The sequence below is a fragment of the Homarus americanus genome, unplaced genomic scaffold (genome assembly GCF_018991925.1).
Source record: "Homarus americanus isolate GMGI-L3 unplaced genomic scaffold, GMGI_Hamer_2.0 scaffold25483, whole genome shotgun sequence".
Taxonomy (NCBI): Eukaryota; Metazoa; Arthropoda; class Malacostraca; order Decapoda; family Nephropidae; genus Homarus; species Homarus americanus.
This window is the reverse complement of record NW_024726235.1, coordinates 2,525,824-2,548,648: the sequence shown is the minus strand read 5'-3', so window position 1 is coordinate 2,548,648 and position 22,825 is coordinate 2,525,824. Positions and strand designations below refer to the sequence as shown.

Below are 22,825 nucleotides of genomic sequence, written 5' to 3'. Positions count from 1 at the left end.
CATTTGTCTGCATTTGTTCCCTTACCAGATGTGAACTGATGCAGCAAAACCTTGTCTGGCAGGACCTGCCAAAACCCAGCATAAGGTGACCTAACACACTAAGATCCCGTATCCTGACGTGCAAGTTTGTGCCTCAGGTGTGAGGAGGCAGCGGTAAGGTGCACCTCTGCCCAGTTCGATATGAACGCATCAGGCAACACCTTATTTCATTAAGGTTGTTAGCGCCGCCAACGTAATATTGTCTGGCGTCATAAACTCAGGGACTGCGAGAGGTCACATCCTTTCCGATACTCGAGACCAACAATGATTTAAACCACTGCCAAAGTGACTTCCTGAGGACGTCTTGCAAATACTCTCATGTCGTGTGAAGTTGTCACAAGGAACTTTACACACACTCTGGTGGAAGGATATTGCGAGTTATTGAATGCAGCTCAAGAAAGAAGTAGTTTTCATAGTGATATTTCTTTATAAAAAATTTCAATTTAAACAATTGTGATGTTGCCTGGAGCACTGAGATGGTGCTGCAGACACACTCAAGTAGATTAATGTAGGTAATTGTGTTGATTACGTGTAGGAACGTATGTAGGTATATTTAATATGGATTAATAGATACATTTCTTCAGGTTAGAAAATGAAAAGGAAAAAATACAAAAAAGTTGTTAGTGTGGGGAAGCCAAAGCCTCAAAGTGAGGTTCAGAGGCAGGGAGGAGGGGCGAGGTCTTACCTGAGGGGCGACGCCCAACATCTTGAGGGAGGGCGGCACATTGAGATTTCTCGGGATGCGGACATGACCGAAGTCTGCCAAGAAGGCGCGGCACCACACACCCAAAAAGTCGATGTCAAAGACAGTCAAGTCGCCAGGTAGGGTAATGACAATCGTCTTGCCGGAGTACAGCTTCAGGGGCTCTTCAGACCCATTCTCGTCAGGGACCACCTGGCCTGAGGGACCAGGGGTCGAACCTTTGCCAACCCAGAAGTGACCATCTGCAAGAAATGTTATCATTAACTGGTGCTCCCATAAGTCACGTCGTGATCTCTCATGCTTGTAAGGGTATATTATATAAAAGTGCTCCTTCTTATATCCATTTGTTTATATATATATATATATATATAGACTTGGAGAGTACTTAATTCTTTGCACCAAGTATACATACATACATACATCCTAGACAGGTCTCTTAAATCTTCCATCTCTTTTCTATAATACTGTACCTTCTTGAGTTTTCTTCTTCCTCTTCTTCTTTAGTCTTTCACTTTGTCTTGTTCCTCTGTAAACCCTTTTCCCCCTTTTATTTTATCTCTCCCTCTCTCCCTCCCTGCCTGCCCCTTTTCCTTACCCCATCTCTCTCCTTCCTCCCTCCCCCACCCTCTCTACTCACCTGGGGCAGTGCCATCATAACTGAAGTTGGGGATGAGGAAGGTCTGGGCGTCCACCACCACGATCCTGTCGGAGGAGACACCGTGTTCCAGGGAGGGTAGTGCGTCGATCTTCTGTGGCCGAGGGTAGTTCAGGTTGCTGTTCACCATCACGTGCCCGAAGTCGATCTGTAAAGGAGGTCAGGTCAAGAGAGGGAGGTAGTGGCATTATAGGTCATCTTCGGAGGTCAATAGAGGAGTAATTTTTGTTCTGGGTCATGTTGAGAGGTTAATAGAGATTGGTAATGGAGTTTATTGTCAGTTAGGCAGAAGGAAGTCTAGTAGAAAAGAGGAGGTGGAAGAAGAGAAGGAAGAAGAGGTGGAGGAAGAAGAGGAAGAAGAATATGAGGAGGAGGAGGAGAAGGAAAAAGAGGAGGAGGGAGAAGAGAAGGTGGTGTGGAGTAGGTCAGACGTTACATGAAAGAACAAATAAGTCGAGAAGTCAAGTAAGGAAACTGAAATTATATACCGGTAATTCAAGTGAAGGAGAGAAAGAGGTTAAGTGGTTAGGTAGGGAAACGGGTGGGGGGGAGAGGGAATCAGGAGTCACTTGTAATTAAACGAGGTTACTGCCAGTGTTACAATAAAGCGAGCAACGTGAAGTTTGGCACCCCTAGCTTATGTCATTTTAATATTAACCAAGCTAATGCTGATCCAACTGAACTGACCTGACCTGACCTGACCTAACCTAACTTCGCCAAACCCTCCAGGTAGCGTAAAGGTGTTCTATCAGGTGAAATAAGCCAAGGTATCTAATCTTCACGTGATCCAAAGAGTGGCTCCCCCACTCCAATTTGAATACTAGTCTGTTAATATAATATCTTAACCCTTTGAGTCCTGAAGGGTTAAGAAATCGCAGTCAAAGGGTTAAACCATCGTCGTCAAAGGGTTAAACCATCGTCGTCAAAGGGTTAAAATAGCGTCGTCAAGGGGTTAAAATAGCGTCGTCAAAGGGTTAAAACATTGTCCTTACAGGGTTTTAACATCGTCATCAAAGGGTTATAACATTGTCATCAAAGGGTTATAATATCGTCATCAAAGGGTTAGAACATCGTAAAAGGGTTATAACATCGTCGTCAAAGGGTCACTGAACAGGTAAAATCCACGGAAAAAATAGCAAGGTAAATTAACTGTACAGTAATGTAAGTAATGTCTTCATAAGCTTCCAGCGACGCCTAGGTGACTCCCTACCGTGTCCTGGTCTTAAGGAAATCAATAACATTGTCTCGCACTATAAGCTGACAATATCACCTGAAGATTATAGGAATCCCTGCTTATTTCACCCAACTACTAACTTAACCTAACCATTAACAAGTGATTTTAGCCACAGTTAACTTAACCTAACCATAAACAAGTTAACCTAACCTAACCTAACCACAGCTAACTTAACCAAATCAAATATTAACCTAACTTTAACAGCGTTTTTCATATGCACGTGTATTTTGCATGTGTGTGTGTGTGTGTGTGTGTGTGTGTCACTACCCGGGTACTCACAGCGAAGGCGCGGCACCACACAGAGAGCCATTTGAGATCCTTCAGTGTTTTTCCCTCCGGCAGAGTGAGGGTGACGTCCTGATTGCTGTAGCGGCCCAGTGGATCAGTCCTGCAAAGATGGGTCAAATTTTACTACCAGGTCAATTTGGGAGAGTGAGAAACAGAGTGGGTGGGAGAAACAGAGTGGGTGGGAGAAACAGAGTAGGTGGGAGATTGACAACTGTGGTGTACAAGTAAACAACTGAGGAAAAGTGCCAAGTAAAGATTAGAAGGATAAAACCGTATCTAGACTCCAGACACTCAGGAGAATGAGAGACTACCGGATGCCGCCACCACAAAAACAATTTCCACAGTTGCCAGTAATCCAGGTTCCAGCCGAGTACTTTCTGAAAACTTTTCTGATTTTTCCCCCTTGAGTTAACAACAATGTTTCCCAAGCTAACTCCCATTTTTTTTCCCGAGAATTTGGGGGAGGGGAGGGGGGGGGGCGATGAATAATGCATAGTTGTGTAGTCCCCTGACGTGACCTGTTGTAAATCCGGGAGAATGAGTACAGTGGGGTGAGGGAGGGTAAAAGAGGGAGGGTGAGGGTGGGAAGGAAGGAGGGTGGGGAAGGAAGGAAGGTAAGGGAGGGAGGGAGGGAGGTTGAAGGTGGGAAGAGAGGCCCAGTAATCTTTATTACTCGACCAAAAAGAGTGCGACAATAACAACCACCACTACACACCTGGCCACCCGCGACCTATTGTGACTCGAGAATACCAACACATCCACCTACCCCACACGACACAAGTACATACTCTCACTAGCACCAGCACTTTGAAACATAAATAAACAACTACTGTAATGCATATTCGAGGCAACCACATTCTGGTATACTGGAGTCTGGATGTTCATATCTCACGAGGGGCAGCTTAAAGGTGGGCGGCTTCACCTTCACAGCACTTGCTACGCTTGATGTTAGGTCCTCGACTACTAACACCTTGCTCGGTACTATCGTGACTCGTGTGTGTGTGTGTGTGTGTGTTATTACGGTACTTGGTATGGCGTTGGAGATGTTAATAAGAAGATGAAGAAATAAGAAGAAAAAGAAGATGCCTAGGAATGAAATGACGTTCACAAACAAATAATTTAAAAGAGAAAGACAGATGGAAGGATTGGATAATTAAAATGGTAAAATACGGATAAACAGATAGATATGGATGATAGATACCAAGGCTTTTATTCTACTGGGATATATTAAAAAACTCAACTTTACCTTATTAAATGAATATATCTTTTTAAACTTCTAAGGAAATCACTTGACAGGTAGTGCTCAGGTAACAAGATTGTGTAATGAAGTGTGTTAATGAAGCAACATTTCATTACACGAGATATAACACACAGGTAAACACACAAATGAAAAGTAAACACACAGGAGACAGGTGGATACACAGGTAAACAAACAGGAGACATTGTTAAATACACAGGTGACAGGTAAACACACACAGGTGACAGGTAAACACACACAGGTGACACAGGTATACAATAAGGACTTAAGGCTCTCCAGGAGATTTTAAAGGCACATATGGAGACACTGTTTCCTGAAGGAGGGAACAGAAAAACAGACAAGAGAACTTACCCGCCGTTCTCGTCCGGGATGATGAAGCCTCTGTCACTGGGGCGGCCGCTCGTACCACCGTAGAAGAAGGCATCTGGAAACACAAGCCGGAGTTAGTACATCCTTTGTCTATTGTTACCTGTATTGTAACACTCTCGCTAGTATCACTCTAGAACAGTATCATGTCCTACCTTAATTCCTCCCTCACCTATCCTACCTATCCCTTGCCTCTCCCACACCTCTCCTACCTATCCCTCACCTCTCCTACTTATCCCTCACCTCTCCTACCTATCCCTCACCTCTCCTACCTATCCCTCCCTCCCTCCCTCCCTCACCTCTCCCACCTATCCCTCACCTCTCCCACCTATTCCTCTCCTACCTGTACTATTTTCCTGCGTTACTTCTATAAACCCATTTGTGTGGCTGGCGGCATAGGAACAGACTTGTATACAGCCCCCCACATAAAATAATTAAAGGTCTGAAAAACTACCTACAGCATTTTAATTTTAACGCTACAAGTTCCACCACTGAAATTTAACGTCAAGCCCTGAGAATATAACCCTATTAGGCCACGAAAGAAAATCCCCTCCGCTCCCTCGGTGATTTTTTAATCTATAAAGTTTACCTGGGATCACCTGAAGATTCTTAAAACCCTGATAAAGTTACCTGTGCAATTTTAATGTAAATCAAGGAAGTTATATCCATTAAATTCTCATAATTAACATCTTACCTGAAAAATAATAAACAGACACACACACACGCACGCACACACGCACACACGCACGCACACATACATGAGCACATACCTGGAGCAGAACCGTCGTAGGAAAATCCTCTGATGTGGATGGTGCGAGAGTCAACAGCATATATTTCCCCTTTCACCTGATGCTGTAGGGGTACCAGACTGCCCATCCGCACCCCATAGTATCCTGCAGCCTCGCCACCTGCAGGAGAGACAGAGTGAGTTAGTAGGTGGGTGGTGGTGGAGGTAGCTGGGTGATGGAAGTAGGTGGGTGAGGAAATTAAAAAAATATATATAAATACACAAAACAAAAGCATTACCAGTGTAACAAAACAAAAACAAATAATTATTAAATAAAAAAAATAAAAGACCAATTCAAAACAAAAGAAAAAACAATCACATAAACACTAACAAAATAGAACACTAATTTAAATGGAGAAGCAAAACAAGAAAATAACAACAACACTCTTGACCAACTTCCTCGTCATCGCCGGAACAAAGGAACAATTGTCGGAACAAAGGAACACTTGCCGGAACAACACAATACTCTTCTGGTCTTAAGGTGATGTAAGGATATACTGTACAAGGCTGCGTTATTATGGGGGATAGGAGGAGGGCTGGGGATAGGGAGGGGAGGCTGGGGGGATAGAGGGGAGGGCTGGGGGATAGGAGGGGAGGGCTGGGGGAGGGAGGAGGCTGGGGGAGGGAGGGGGGGCTGGGGATAGGAGGGGGGCTGGGGATAGGGAGGGGGGGATAGGAGGGGAGGGCTGGGGAGGTCGTCAAGGTTGGAGTATAAGAAGGGGGTGTGTCGGGAGGTGGAGGAAGTCAGTAGTAGGAGTAATAGTAATTGTTGTCGTCGTCGTCGTCGTAGGTGCAACATGTACACCTCATTCATGCAAGACCTCGTCCTTGTCACTCGGTATGAAAATCACAGCTGCTATCATTTCGTTTCGGATCTCGGGGGTAGACATTAACGACTTCCGCGCCCGAATTTTACACAAGTGACAGGTTTCCTTTTTTTTCTTTTTTTTTCAATTTGTTTTGGATTTCTGGTGTGTGAAGTGGGACGGCAATCATCCTCATTTCGTTCAGATTGAATTTTGATTCGGATTTTCGATGCGTTCGTTGTGGTACCGGAGTTATTGTTTCTAAGAGGTGTTAGGCTATTACAATGCTTTTTGAGTATGGCGTTGAAAAGTCTGTATCCGTAGGCATCTCTCTCTCTCTCTCTCTGATTGTCTCACGCGCACATTCAAAACCACCTATCCTACACAGACACACACACCCACCTACACCCCACCTGCACACCCTCACACCCCCCCACACCCCTCCTACACACGCACCCACATGCATCCTACACGCACCCACATGCATCCTACACGCACCCACATGCATCCTACACGCACCCACACACAGGGTTCTCTGAGCTGGCCGAGTCGTTATGCAAATACACCATCATCTAAAGAGGTTATCCACTTCAGTCTTCACTCATGACGGTCGGTCGTGGTTTGGACGTCACATTCTCAAAGCCTTACTTAAATCCATTTCTAAAATCTCAGAAGCGGGCCACAGTAAATTCACTCTCCATATACACTCGGGTTATATGAGCAAGTTTCAGTATGTGGGAAAAAAAACGTATTTTATTTTTTCAAATCACTAAATTCTGTTTTTCCGAGACCTATGAATGATGTGCATCGAGTTGGTGGATTATCACACGACCCTCTCATCCAACACGACCCTCTCCTCCAACACGACCCTCTCCTCCAACACGACCCTCTCCTCCAACACGACCCTCTCACCTACCCCATTCATTTCCGAAGTACTTTAATAATGCATTCTAATTCTCAGCGACTCACTGACAAGACTCCCGGCTGTCCCCCACTAAAAGACATAATCTACATGAAGGTCTGTCTGTTCCCTGTGGTACCGCGCTCACTGTTGCCTAAAGTAAGATGTGTTATGGTGTAGGTTAACTAGTTCAAGATGGTGGCAGGATACTTGGATTAATACGTGTCTAGGAAACAATAATTGTACGTCGATGGGATAAATATAACCCGTGTCATGTCCCCTGGTACAAAAATTTCACCTCTGTTAGGGGAATATTTTTCTCCCTAACTCGATATTTTTTTTTTACATTTAAGATTTGTTAAAATATTCAGTTGATTATTATACTAGGTATTTTTCATATCCCTACACATACAGTATTCACATTCCATCTCCCCCCAGAAAACGCATCTATCCATCTTTGAATTCTTAAAGTGTTCCTTCAATATCATAGTGAAGGCAAAGAGCAGGACGAAGCACTGACACTCATCGGGTGAAGGTAAACAAGGGAGAATTAACTTAAAACACATTCAAAGGAACAGAAAATACAATATCTTCTAAAAAAATAAACAAAATAATTACAAAAAAATAATTACAAAAACGTCCAAGATTCTTTCACTGGCTAAATTAACCAATATTTAAGACCCTCCAAAAAACACCCTCACGCGGGGTAAAGAAATTTAAGTAAGGCGAATATTGGGCTGAACTCCGGGGCGGAAACCATGGGTAACAAATTTTAAAATATTAAAATTTAGAATGATCTAGTCTGAGAGAGGATGGCGAGACAGAATGGTGAAGTGGAGGTCACCCAGCCGTGGTTCACCTGACAACCAACCTACACACATTGTCGTTTTACTGTATTTAAAACAAGAGTTACTGGAGGTGGTGGCGTCTGCCCTGGTCGTGGTGTATATTACCCAACATGGAGCCTCTCACACCTGGTACATATCACCGGGAGTGGAAATACCTTGGTATAAACATATCATCCACTCAAGTACACCATTTGTATCAAAATTTTGCAAATTTCTGGCGATTGTTCGTTGGGCGAGTTGATGGTAGAATCTTTTACCCAAGACAACTAAATTTTCTAGTCGGACAAATACACAAATATCCTCCGTCAGGGCTAAGGAACACGTATCCAGACACCCCCTACCTCTTTAGGAGCTTTTCCTCATAAAAATGTTGATCCATTCAATCTAAATTTATGGAAAACTCAGATAGGCCGAGATAAACCAGCTTAGGAGGAAGGATTATGTTTGGCAGCATCGAGTGATTCTTCAAGGCGACTTTCAAAAAGTTCATCACACAACCAACAGCGTGAAATTCCTTAATAATTATCGAGGGTTGTTGAGATTGCCGACTGTAGCTCTCATGACACCTGCTACAACACTGGCTTTACTATCCGTCTATATATTGGAGTCATTGTACCACATCATTGTGATAATAAACTACAATTTCACGCTTACTGGTGGACACATGCAAGGTGAGAAGGCAAGTACTAGATGACGAACAAAAAATGACCAGCAGCGATTACCTTCCACACGAGTGATGTCAGTGTGTCACGTAAGGAGCCGTGTTACTGCCAGGTCCACGCCCACAAATCTCACACGCCCAAAACCAACCCTGCAACCGGATAACTAAAAGCTCTCAACTTTCCCGCTACTGTATTGCAAACTAGTAAATGCCTCTTATACCAACCCATAACTCAACAAGCTACCCTTGAAACCACTCTCAACCAACCACCTTTCACCCACCACCTCTCACCCACTCTGTATGGGCGTCAACATCCACCCGGGGGGCAACTTGCATCAGCTTGGGAGGCCGCTGGGACTCCGTCTCTTTACGCAACGTCGACGGTGTGATGCGACGCCCAACACAGTTACCATGAGTCATCCCAGCAGCACTATTGTCGATTTTTGTCACTGCTGTATTATGCTACAGCTTGAGCCACGCCCAGGCATCAAAGAGAAATGTGTAGATAATGGAATAGGGATTTAGTTAGGCGGTGGATTATATATCTGGTTTATCAGTCGACCATGTTACACATCCGATATTTCTTTTTTCAGAGTAAATTAACGTGACTTTCCTGTTATCATTTCTGTGGTGGAGGTGATGGGGGCGTCACATCCCGTACGTTCCTGTGTGGTTCTTCTAGTTACAAGGTGACGTAGCGTTTCATGATATTCGACCCTGCCAGCCAGTAGTACTGTAGCCAGCTTCATAAACCTTATCTTTTGTTTCTTGGTCAGGGTCACCGTTGATCACGAGGTACTATTATTCTTTAGTACACGACCCTGTTATACGATTCCTCTCATTTTTATTTACATATTTTAGTGAGTGAAAGAGTTGAGAGAGGGAAGGAGTGAACGAGTGAGTGAGCGAGTGAAGGAGTGAGTGAGCGAGTGAAGGATAGAGGGAGAGAAAAATACGACTGGAGTGAATTACCATATTTTACGTATATCCTTAGTTGCACACAGTAATGCTCCTGATCACCACCGCATCTCCGCCTAGCCCGGCCTAATGCACTCCTAAGTGCGACGCTGGCGAGGCTCCATATGTGAATATCAGACGTGGTTATTGGAAAATGGTACGAGGGAGGGTGTGGTGTCGTGTGGTAGGGGATGTATGGTGGATGTGTGCAGGGGTGTGTGTGTGTGTGTGGTGAATATGGTGTGTGTGGTGAGGCTTTGGTATAGTTTCTAAGCCGGTTGGAGTCCAGCGGCCGGCCACTGAATAAGGCGCCCCAGTCGACCTGTTACAAAATGGGCACCTCACTTTACTGCTGGGTAAGTGAAAGGCGGTAAACTGCCGTACCTGCCACGCTGTTTCCATGTGTACCGAAGGCTTGGTCTCCAGTAGGCTGTATCCGCGTGTGGGACAAAATTATAAGGTTGAGCAAGAGCCTGAAAGTTTTTGTTGTTGCTGTTACATTAGATGTAAGAGGTGCTTTTTTTTAGTAAATTGGTTCAGTATCTTATGACTGTTGCTCCGTCGCTGTTACTGCCGCTGGTGACGTCACTGCCGCTGTTATTGCCGCTGCTGATGGCATTACTGCCGCTGTTACCGCCGCCGCCGCTGTTACCGTCGCCGCTGTTACCGCCGCCGCCGCTGCTGCTGCTGCTGCTGTTGTTACCGCCGCCGCTGCTGCTGCTGCTGCTGTTACCGCCGCCGCTGCTGTTGTTGTTGTTACCGCCGCCGCTGCTGTTGTTACCGCCGCCGTTGCTGCTGCTGCTGCTGTTGTTGTTGTTACCGCCGCCGCCGCCGCTGCTGTTGTTGGTGGTGTTACTACTGCCACTGCTACTGACGTTACTGCAGCTGTTATTTACCTCCTCCCTCACACACTCTACCGCCATCAATACGTTATCTCGCTTCCTCCTCTTGGGCTGAAAAATTACCGATTCCATCTCGCAAATTACACAAGTGCGTCTCTGTTGCTATTAACCCAAATTACAAGATTAATATGGCCTTAGTTGATGAGATATACATTAACGAGCGGAAAAAGGAGTAAATCTTGTTAACAATGTAATTTGGTAGAGTAATGTCAGGCGTCTGGGCACCTCGGCTGAATTTACAGTGTCCTCTTACTAATGTAATGACAGTGTATATAGCTCGACTGTTTGGGGTTGACAGTTTATTGTTGGTTGTGTAATGATAGTGTGACTTGACTGGGTTTAACTTGCTGAATCTGACTGATTATGCACGACAGATTGAATATGAAAGTTACTTACTGACTGACTGACTGACTGACTGACTGACTGACCCTGACATATCAAATATATTAAAAATCTACAACATGAATGACTAACCGAGTGAATCAAACATCTTATCAAGCAGTGCAACATGACTGACTGACTGACTGACTAGCCCTCAACTCATCAAAGCTCTCGCCCATTACCAAACCAGACCAACTCTTTCCTAATATCGTCGTGTGTATTCATGATGATGGTCTTCCGCGGGTCACCTTGGCAGAGACTAATGATCGTCATTTGTTTTAGTTCAGGGAAGGAAGACATGAGTGTAGTGGTAGTGGTGGTAGTGGTGGTGGTAGTAGTAGTGTCCCTCCTTGGTATTATATAATGAAAGTTGTCGATGTTTCTTCAGTGATGTAATACTATGCTACCTCTTTGTTTTATACCTGTATTAGTTGCAGTTTCTTCTCTTCCTTCTTTCCTTTCCTTCATTTTATTCAGTCTCCTTTGTCACCTGTTCCCTCTATCTCCCTCCTTCACCTTCCTTCTCCTTCCTATCCTTTGCCTCCCCACGCAATCCATAAAGTGAGGCTGAACCACGCAGAAGACACGAGTATAAGAAAGTAATGTTGAGAGAGAATTGCAAATCACAACAACTAGATTAAAGAAAATTACTTGTCAAATGTGCAACAAGAGGATTACAAGATAACTGCAATAAAGTAATCATCCTCAGTAGCATGGTTCACCGTGGCTGGCTGGAGGACTTATGAATGGTACGTTAAAATCATTCATTGTACGTATGGGAGGTGGTGCTGCCTTAACTTTGCTTTTCATAACAAACAAGAAATTTCCCCACCAAAATTTATAATTCATAGTTGTTTTTTATACTAATGTGGGGAATATTGAGGCCATGTGACTTTATCTAGGAAATAATATTGCTAGAGGACCAAGGTTTAATATTCTAGGGATAAATAGTGTAGACCAGACTTATCCGACATCAAACTGCAATTCTGTGTTTCAATGACGCCTCCACACCAGTAGCAACCGGACAGGCCGTCTAGGTGAACGTGTTCCTTTGATCCTAAACCCTGTAATCTGACCCCTACGACTTAACACCCACAATGATTGACTGTCAGCTATCTTCTTTCTGTTTTTTTTTTCTGGAGGGCCCACGACACTGTGCATGATTGGTAGAGGACTCAGGGTGTGGGAGTGGGTGGGTAAAGGCGAGTCTCCCACACAGGAGCATCACAGATTAGCATGTTGCTTCATAGACCAGGTGGCCACCAGCTCCACCAGCCACACCCACCCCCTAAAGCGCCGTTCCTCTGCTTGTTTCGTCTCCATGATGACAGGTTTGCCGCCGGTCACAGTGGGCGATGACGGTAAATGGCGACTGGAAGATAATTTTGGTGAATGGTGACAAGTTAATAGTTGTTTATGGCTGAGAGATGATGGCTTGTACCTGGTCACTGTGACTTGGTGTTCCTGACGAAGTTGCTTGTGTGGGGGGAAAAAGTGAGATTTGGATAGTGATGTCTAGGGTCTTGGTGACAGTGGTGATCGGAAGTTGGGTAGAGAAGTAGCGGAAGGGGGTTGTTGACCGAGCCAGCTTGATATGAGACTATGTATACGGATTAAACACAGTACATATGCCCCTATGCCCTCGACTGCCTCTGGAACAAAGTACATTTGCCTCTATGCCCCCAATCCCACTTCTAGATCGCATCAACAGCACCTTCAGACATCACACATAGGAAGATTAAATAAAGTCTCCAATATTCACGTTATGTTTTTTCACCTACCATTAAAGACAAGACCAACCAACTCGTTACAGAAATATCTCAGCTTGACTATAAACATCAATAATTCTAAACAAGTAATAACCATCTACCAACAACACGTAAAATGGCTTATAAATAGAAAATGGTGTGTGTGTGTGTGTGTGTGTGTGTGTGTGTGTGTACAGGTGGTGTGAATGACGTAACTCCACCTACAGATGCTTGCACAATATTATTACAGGTGGGAGTCCTCTGTCTCTTGCACCTGCACCCAAATCTTCTTGCTTTTTGTCCTCCCTCCCTCTCCCCCCCTCTCTTCTGTCGCCTTTTTTCTCCTCATCCTCCTCGTTCTTCTTCTTCTTCGTCGTCTTCTTTCTGGATGTTGTTCCTGCGCCTGCTTGTTCCTCCTGCGCTGGTTTCCACCCCCTCCCGCTTGATCCTCCTCCTTCTTCTTCTTGTTCTTCAAATCCTTCCACCTCCTTTGCGTCCACCACGACCGCCTACGTCCAATCCTTCTACCTCTCGTCTCCACATACCTACCTACCTCATCTTATCTCTTCCTCCCACCTACCTACCTGCCCCTCCTACCTGTAACACCCACCTGTTCCTCCTCCTGCTACCTGTTTAACACCTGCAGTCTCGAGTATCGGGTTCCATCACCTCTCACGAGACGGACCCAAAAAAACCCGTAGGGACAGACAAATTATCGTATGCATCCCCAGGTGTCCCAAGTCAGGTGTTCTGCGATTCTAGATAATCTGACCTTACATTTCTTTCATTATTTCTTTCATGCAGTTCAACTTTCATTCATATATTCGCTATTTCATTCAGTCGTGTCTTCATTCATAAATTCGGCATTTCATTCAGGTCTGTGTTCATTCATAAATTCATTCATTTAAGCCAATCTTTTATTCGTTCATTCAGCTCAGCCTTCATTCATTAGTTAGTATTTTTTTAATTCATGAATTCGATATTTTTTATTCGTTCTTTTAATAATTCATTCATTCATTATTTTATTATTTTATTTATTCGGTCCATTATTTTATCATTCATTCATTCATTCTTTTAGCCATTCTTTTATGTTATTCATTCATTGATTCATTTAATTTAATCATTCGCTTATTCATTTACTCATTTGGTCATTCATGTATTAATTTGTTCACTCGTTCAATTATCCATTCATTCCTTCATACATGAATTCGTTCATTCGTTCATTCTATCGATCATTCATATATCCAATTAATCAATTTCATTCATTCAATCATTTTTTCATTCATACATCTGTTCAAGCATAGTTTCATTCAATCGTTCATTCATCCAATCATTCTTTCATAAGCGCTCTGCCTTATTTGTTAGTAGTCTGGCAAGGTGGGCCCAGACGGCCTCGATGAATGAATCTCTCGGGGAGGGGTAAAGGTGTATAGGGGGGAGGCAAGGTGGGTGTGTGGGGGAAGAGGCATAGGTGGGTGTGTGTGTGTGTGTGTGTGTGTGTGAGAGTTGGGTTGGGTGTGGGAGAAGTAGTTGGGTGTGGGAGAGGTAATTATGTGTGTGTGTGTGTGTGTGTGTGTGTGAGGCAATTTGTGTGTATGTGTGGGAGAGGCAGTTTGTGTGTATGTGTGGGAGGCAGTTTGTGTGTATGTGTGGAGAGGCAGTTCTGTGAGAGAGAGAGAGAGAGAGAGAGAGTGGGGGTGTAATAGAGTGATGTGAGAGGGAAGAAAGGGATGAGAGGGGTGGGATATCAGGAGGGGAAGAAAGGGAGATAACAGAAGAAAGGGATCTGAGAGGATGGGAGAGGGGCGAGAGGGCGGACGCATCTCTGGTATGACTTTATATAAAAATAAAGTTTCAGAATTATTACGTAATTGGTCAAGGAGGAAGAGGAGGGAGAAAGAGGAAGAGGGGGTGAAGGAGGGAGAGTGAGGAAGGCGGGAGGAGGTTAAGATAGGAGGAGGGAGAGGGGGAAAGGAAGGAGAAGGAAGGGGAGGAAGAAGGTGGAAAGGGAAATAAGAAGAATGGAAGAGGTGCTTAAGACGCAGAATAAAGGGGAGGATGGAAAGGGGGAGGAAAGGAAGAATAGGTAAAGAGGAAGAAATTGAGGAAGCTTATCGTTGGAAAATGAAGGGAAGAAGGGAAGGGGTGAAGAGGGTTATGAGTAACAAAGAAGCGGAGGAAAGAGGTGGGAGGATGGGGAAGGAGGGAGGAAGAGAGGGTGGTGGAGGCGGGCATGGAAGGGAAGGAAGGAGGGATTATAAGGATTGGTGGAAGGAGTGTAGAAAGAGGGAAGGGATGGAAGGGGAGAGAATAGAAGGGGCAGGTGGGTGTTAGAGAGAGAGGAGGGGAGGAGGTTAGAGAGGAAAGAAGGGGGAGGGCAATAAAAGGAGAGAGGAAAGAAAGAGAGAAGCAGGGAGGGAGGTAGAGAGAGAAAGAGGGAGAACTACCACAACACCATTATCTGCAACAGTAACCAAGTTCCTAAGTTAGCAGAGTTATGGAGGAGCCACGTGTGTGTGTGTGTGTGTGTGTGTGTGTGTGAGAGATACATGCATACAAAATAACTTCAACTTATCACGTCCAATATTCTGGCGAGAGTCCATGTTGATAGTTACAGGATCACTAGCAGAGAGTCCAGATGGGGTAAACATGGACTCAAAATTAAGTCTTCAGTCAGGTAAAGTCATGTTGAAAGTTTAGTCAGGCTGAAGCCCCCAGACAAATTCTAACTATTTACAGGAAATAATACTCGTCGGTTATAAAATGAGATAATAAACTTAGCTTTACGTTGTTTAGAGTTTTGTAAAAGTAATATAAATTTGAGAGGGAAAGGAAGGGGGAAATTAATCTCTCTCTCTCTCTCTCTCTCTCTCTCTCTCTCTCTCTCTCTCTCTCTCTCTCTCTCTCTCTGTGTGTGTGTGTGTTTTACGGGGAGAATGATATGGTTTTGTAATTTTTTCCTCCCGAAATAACTTTGACAGACACGTCCAACACCATTACTGCCTCCCCTCCCCCACCCAAAAAAAAACATTTCCAAATAATTTACATCCACATCTACATTGATTTTGATTTTGCCGCTTGCAGCGGCTACTTTATTGTGCACCCTACACTCATCCTGTGAGCGGTAGCGCAAAAGGATTACAGAGTAGGGTTTACAAAGGGTCATAATAATTAACCCCCGTTGTCAGGATATTATGGCACTGAATGTTACACATTATTTCATTTACATTATTTGTTTAGTTCTATACATAAAGGGTAACTTATTCACAAATGCGTGAGTACAGGCGTGTGAGGCAGTATGTCTGGCCTCACACTTTGTTATTCACATTTACGTGGGAGGTATTCAAGCACATTGCGTATTTGGTTCTGTACATGAGGATTGATATAGTTACTAAGTGCAAAAAAGTGGATACAATCTTAATATGTCGGCTATCTTGCCATTAGAGATGAAGTGTTGTGCCATTTCACACACAGTGTGCTTGGACCTGTCCCTAAAAGGTTCTATCTTCACACAGTCGAGGACGTAGTGTTCAAGTGTATGGCCATATGTGTGGCCACACACTTTACATTTAGTTTTGTTTACATCTGCTGGAGGAACATACTGCCAAAGGTACTTATATCCTAACCTTAATCTAGCGGTTACAGCATCTTGTAATCTAGTGATCTTGTTACTTGTTCCATATACATGTTTCACTTGATACATCTCATCATGGTAACCTATGGATCGACTAGTGCCTGTTTGCACTTGTCTACTTGCATCAAACTCATCAATAAGTTCTTTCCTAATTACAGTTTTAAGGGTTCTTTTTGACAGACCCAAATTGTATTCAACGGTGTCTTTGTTAGACGCGAGTTTGGCGAGGGCATCAACTCTGTCATGTTTTATGAGGCCTATGTGAGAGGGGATCCACAACAGTTTGACCCTGACACCCCGGTCAACAAGGCACGCATATTTGTGTCTGGCTTCAGAGACAAGAGCGTGACAACCTGAGTCGAGGGTGCCAAGGGCAAGTAGTGAGGATAGAGAGTCAGTGATGATGAGACTGTCAGTAACAGTGGTTTCAATGAATTTAATAGCTGTGAGTATGGCAACTAATTCAGTTTGTAGAGTGGATGCCCAGTTGTTAATTCTAACTCCTTTCTCAATTATATTACCGTCAGGTTGAGTCACAACAATAGCACTTCCAGCCCTCCCACAGGCGGTGTTTAGAGATCCATCAGTGTAGATGGTCTGTGTGATATTATCATCAGTCTGTAGAGTGTGTATGTGTTCAAGAGCTCTCAATTTGGCAGTGTGTTGGAGATAAATGCTTTGTATAATTAATTTTTTAGGCGGATACGTCGGTATTGTGATATCGAAGGGAACTGTCCGCCAGGGTGGCAGGAAGCGCTGTTGTGTCTCAACTTTGTACAGGTGGTCTAGTCCAAACATCTTCATATGTGTAGCTGTAGTTTGGATCCATTTAGACTCAGTAGTCCCATGGTTCATACATTCTAGCAATTTTAAGGAAACAATGTTATCTGGATCACCACGCAGCTACAGTCGACGGTAATGGAGGGGGAGGCCAGGGAGGGGGCAAGGGGCAAGAGAGGGAGGAGACAAGAGGGGGGGCAAGAGTAGGTACCAACTCGCACCAGATGGGTCATTTTTCAAAGCTGCGACGAACATTCAACTTTTTTTTATCCTTAACAGAGCCGCGAACATACAGGTACGGCAATAATATATACTGCACTATAGTTCATTAGGGCCTTGATGTGTACAGTGGCTATATTCTACAAACACCTTCATATATACATAACGTTTCAACACACACACACACACACACACACACACACACACCTATCCTTTCACGCCCACCCGAAACAAACTTACACAAAGCAGAAATAATTTACATTTGGGACATTTCTAGCGTAAGGCTGGAGTGTGGAACGTGAGAGGAAGCGGAGTAGTGTTAATGTGAGAGGAAGCGGAGTAGTGTTAATGCTATTACACAGGACAGGGGTGGTTGAGGACGGGGGTGAAAGGGGACTGAGGAGGACGTGGGAGAGAAGGGAGGACGGAGTAGTGGGGTGAAGTGGAAGGAGGGATGAAGGAGGACGACGGGGGTACGGGGGTGAAGGAGGGACGGGGTGAAGGGATGGGGTAAGAGGCATGGTGGGGGGTGAAGGGAGGGAGGGGGGTGAGGGAGGAGGGTGAAGGAGGGACGGGGGGAAGGAGGGACGGGGGGTGAAGGAGGAGGGACGGGGGTGAAGGAGGGACGGGGGGGTGAAGGAGGGACGGGGGGGTGGGGGGGGTGAAGGGAGGGACGGGGGGGTGAAGGGAGGGACGGGGGGGTGAAGGGAGGGACGGAGGGGTGAAGGGAAGGGAGGGAGGGACGGAGGATTTGACGGGAGAGGCAGGCTACATCAGCACTCCTCTTCCATCCATCCTTTCACTTACTCACTACATCAATAAATATCCTTATTCTTTTTCGCTTTAGTATTTTGGTCTTTCCTTTGCCCTTACCATGATCTTTACTGATTATCGTTATACTTCCTTCTTTTATTTATCTCCTGGTGTTCGCCTTGGGTTAAAATTCAAGCGTTCAGAACTCAATTAGTAAATAAACATTGAATATAAAAATAAGTCAAATATGATAAATTAATCGGTATCTTTAGGGTAGAGGCACCTAGGTGACCTAATCTCGGAAGGTCAAAGGTGAAAGGGGGGGGGGTGTGATCTATTTGTCCTGTCCGTCTGTCCATTTTTCGTCCGTCCGTTTCCCGTCTGTTCATACTGTATGTCTCTTGTCCCCTTCTACTGCTGTAAGATGATCATCGAGTCGTGTCATTAAAACCCCGGGATTTAATTGAACCATTACCGTACCAAAACACTCGGGATTATTAATTTTTCTTTCCCCATTTCATTCAGCATCGTTCCGGCGTCTGTCAGTGGGTGATCACACAGTTGGAATACTTTAAAACAACAAAAAAACGGGATTTAATCTACCGCTGCTTTCAATTTCATTCAATCTAGATATGATTTAGTGAGGGGGGGGGCGATAAGGCGTAGTACTGATAAGAGATAAGAAAATATCATAACTTTTCTTTTATACACCCACATTACTTACGTCATGACCACACCCCCCAAAAAAAAAAATCACAAGGGTTTTTATCTTTACATCAACTGAGATAACACGTGGACAAACTAACCCTCCCTCCCACCCATTTTTTTTTAAACTTTTATCTCGTTTATTTTTCTGAACACTTGTGGTTGCCCTCCTACACCACCAGCATACTAGAGGGCGACACTACAACTCTCTTACGTGGTTTTGGAGACGTGATGTAACCTAGAGAAATTATGTTAGTTCTCAGTACCTTTGGGGAGCCTCTTCCTCCAACTACTCCTCCAAGATGACGACCAATAAGGCGACACAGTAATGGTCTTCCGTTATTTTGTACATGTCACCACTTTTATCTCGTTTATTTTTCTGAACACTTGTGGTTGCCCTCCTACACCACCAGCATACTAGAGGGCGACACTACAACTCTCTTACGTGGTTTTGGAGACGTGATGTAACCTAGAGAAATTATGTTAGTTCTCAGTACCTTTGGGGAGCCTCTTCCTCCAACTACTCCTCCAAGATGACGACCAATAAGGCGACACAGTAATGGTCTTCCGTTATGTTGATCAACTGTACATGTCACCACTTCCGTTACTGTGGAGGAGGAGGGGGAGGAGGAGGGAGGGAGGAGGAGGAGGAGGGGAGGAGGAGGAAGAGGGAGAGGAGGAGAGGGGATGAGGAGGAGGAGGAGGATGATCGGTGAAGGCTGACAGGGAGAAAGACGGCCACAAACCACAGGGGGTCATTAGAGAGTGGCAGTCATGGTAGAAAAAGACAGACAGACAGACAGACGCGGGTCTCTCTCCTCTCACCTTGTTACTCCGCCACCACGTCACTCCCGCCTCTCAGCCGTATGGAGCTCGTAGTTACCCTCAAGTGAATAAGTGAGTGACAGTGAGTGAATGTGGGATTGAGACAGTCAGTGAGGGAAACAGAGTGAATGAGTGACAATGAATGAGTGACGGAGTGACAGTGATAGTTAGGTCTTTCCCCCACATACATACATACATACATACAATCCAATGTCATGTTGGTCGCGTTTTTTATATAGAATTTAAACCATAATCAAGGAGTATTTACAGACAGAGTATTTCCCCCCCCCTCCCCCATGTCCCCTAGTATGTAAACACGAATAAACCGGATACAACGGCCTTTATTATACACAGCCGGGAGTCCCAATTTAATATCTGAATGCTTGAATTTACGCCAATTTGTCCGCTACATTTCGATGTAAGTGGAGGATTGTGTGTGAGAGAGAGAGAGAGAGACACTCACCCTCACGCCTCTCTCGTTAAAGATAAGATATAATACTGAACTATGTGGGGGAACCTCTGCCTAGTGCCGAGTCTTGCTGCCTGTTTAACATAATCGTGAAGTATCTGCCTCGCCTGGCCGCCCCCACCGAGGGTCAACCTTCTTGCTTGATCTAAATGTTCCAGACAGACAGATACACACAAACAGGTATGTATATCCAATAAGGACAATGCGAACAGAAGGGAAGAGGAGGGAGATCAACGCCACCCACGCAAGCCAGAGAAATAGACAAACACAGCCAGGCAAAGACAAACACAGCCGCATGGACGAGACAAACATACAAACAGAGCGAGAAAGAGAAACAAACAGACCCTAACGAGACAACAGAAGCTGACCTCCTGACTCTCTCTCTCTCTCTCTCTCTCTCTCTCTCTCTCTCTCGCTCATTAGCTCGCCCCAGCTAACACAAGGTAATTATATGACAAACTTCACAACACATCCAAATTGGCTGACCAAAACCCCGTTAATTAAGTTACTCGAGTGAAATTCATCGGTCAGTCGAGTGAGTGAGTGAACAAATGAGTGAGTGAGTCGGAGCTAAGTGGAGGTCTTACTGTGCAATGCAGTTCTGAGAGAGAGAGAGAGAGAGAGAGAGAGAGACCATGTGCGGGCGCGCGTGTGCGTGTGCCTGACCTCACCAACCCGATAACACAGCCACCATTAATAATCGTAACCTAAATACCGGTTACAAAAATAAGTGGTGTTGAAATATTGACCCGAATTTACATACAATACACATCGGTCGCATCAGCTGACATAACCCTCCCCACGTATCCACACCACATATACACCCACACACCCACACCACCCACACACAAACAGAACTGGGTACATGTATGATTGACTGTTTGTGCGTATTGTGTATGGATGCGTGTATGTGGGTATGCGTACACAAGGTAAAAGCGTGTATTCATCAGTATTGTGCGTGAGTATGAGGAGTGAAAATTACCGAGTTGTCACACTTAGATGCTGACAGTCAGTATGATAGTTACACGCCAGCTTGATTTAGAAATTCATACCAGAGAAAAAGAAAAGAGAAAAGAAAGAAAAACAAAAAGAAAGAAAAAACAAAAAGAAAGAAAAGAGAGAGAGAGAGAGAGAGAGAGAGAGAGATATCTGTCTCAACATTTCATCTCCAGCATTAAACATTATTTCTAGGAACCAAGACTTCTCTCATCCCCCGTCACTCAATTCATCAATCCCAGAAGAAAGCGAGAGAGGAAGGGGTGGTGGGGGGGGGGAGCCTTAACCTGTAGGACTCTTATGGTAAACACAGGCACACTGTCAACACTCACTACCACTACTTTCACTAGCTCTCTCTCCGACTCACCCTCTTACAACCCCCTGTCTTACCAATACCTCAGAAATACTAGTAATAGCGAGTAAAATATATTAACAGTACGGTATTAATAATAGTAAAAGTAGTAACAATAAAAACGCACTAGTAGTCATAGCAGAAGCAACAGTAGTAGTGGTGGCGGCAGCAGCAGCAATAACAACAAATGGCAAGACTTTCACTGACTTTCTCCTCCTACCATCGCGTGCCCAGACGAGAGCCGCCTAGTATAGCGCTCTCTCGCGCTCTCTCTCTCTCGCGCGCGCGCTCTCTCTCTCTCTCTCTCTCTCTCTCTCTCTCTCTCTCTCTCTCCACCTATCCATTTAATAACTTAAGGCTACTTGACACTTCCCTCACACCTCCACCAATACCCACAACACGTAAACTGAAGAGAATAAATAAATAAGTACATGATCGGATTTTAAAAAGACACACACGGGACAGGCGGTCACGGCGGTGCACGGAACAAGCCTTTAAGTGGTCGTTAGCTGTCGTTTAGGCAGGCACGACTTGACCCCATTGATGGTAATTAAAATCTAGAGACAGCCATTTCCTTCAAGGTCCTGCAGGAGAAGGGGGGAGGTTGCCTCATGGGTGACCTGTGAGGGCTCCCACGAACTCGCTGTTACCATCTCCATCACCACGCCGCCGCCACGACCACTACTACGCCGCCGCCGCCACGACCACTACTACGCCACCGCCATCACCAATACCACCACGCCGCGCCACCACTACCACCACGCCGCCACCACTACCACCACGTCGCCGCCGCCGCCGCCATCACCACTACCACCACACCGCCGCCACCACTACCACCACCACGCCGCCGCCGCCGCCACCACCATCAGCATCACCACCACTACGCCACCATCACCGCCACCATACGTTGGGGCTATTATAGTTCTATTCACCATCACCACGACTATCATACCATTACTACGCTGCTACCCCCAGCATCACCACCAGCACTACCATACTTGCGAAATACTGGTTACAAGAAACGTCTTGGTGACTGTTTGTATGAAGAAAGTGGTTCAGGAGGCTGGTGGTGATGGTGGTGGTAGTGGTGATGGAGGTAGTGGTGGTGGTGATGATGGAGGTAGTGGTGGTGGTGATGAAGGAGTTAGTAGTAGTGGTGGTGGAGCTAGTAGCGATAGTGGACTCGACAGAGCTACACACTACCTCACCATTACACCCCCAGACATTCCTCTCTCTCTCTCCTGTGTGGGCCGTGAGGGAAATGAAGAATACGTATATTAGGTACCTCATTAACATATTTTGACACCCCCCCCCCCCAAAACACAGCAGCTATTGTTCCGTTTGATTGTCATCTCTACCAAATACAACCACAATTTATCAAACAGTGGTCGGGTTATCGGAAAGATAGACGGACAGAAAGACACTCAAAAACTGATCATTTGAAGCTTAGCCACACAGCTTACTTCACATTGAGATTAACTTATCCACCTAACCTAATCCTCCGAAAGCTTAATAAGACCATGAGGGGTGAAATAACAGCCAGGTGGACCCCCCCCCA

General features: G+C 45.1%; 1 protein-coding gene across 2 annotated transcripts in view; it reads right to left on the bottom strand.

Annotated features, from left to right (window-relative positions):
• Positions 1 to 22,825, bottom strand: part of LOC121865425 — a 101,208-nt gene that overhangs the window by 26,822 nt on the left and 51,561 nt on the right. For both annotated transcript variants that reach the window (XM_042364808.1, XM_042364809.1), the window contains exons 2-6: positions 5,314 to 5,451; positions 4,529 to 4,601; positions 2,911 to 3,019; positions 1,380 to 1,545; positions 725 to 984 (exon numbers count right to left, since the gene is read on the bottom strand). In XM_042364808.1, the coding sequence (XP_042220742.1) occupies positions 725 to 984; positions 1,380 to 1,545; positions 2,911 to 3,019; positions 4,529 to 4,601; positions 5,314 to 5,451 (746 nt within the window). The remainder of the gene's footprint in view (positions 1 to 724; positions 985 to 1,379; positions 1,546 to 2,910; positions 3,020 to 4,528; positions 4,602 to 5,313; positions 5,452 to 22,825) is intronic.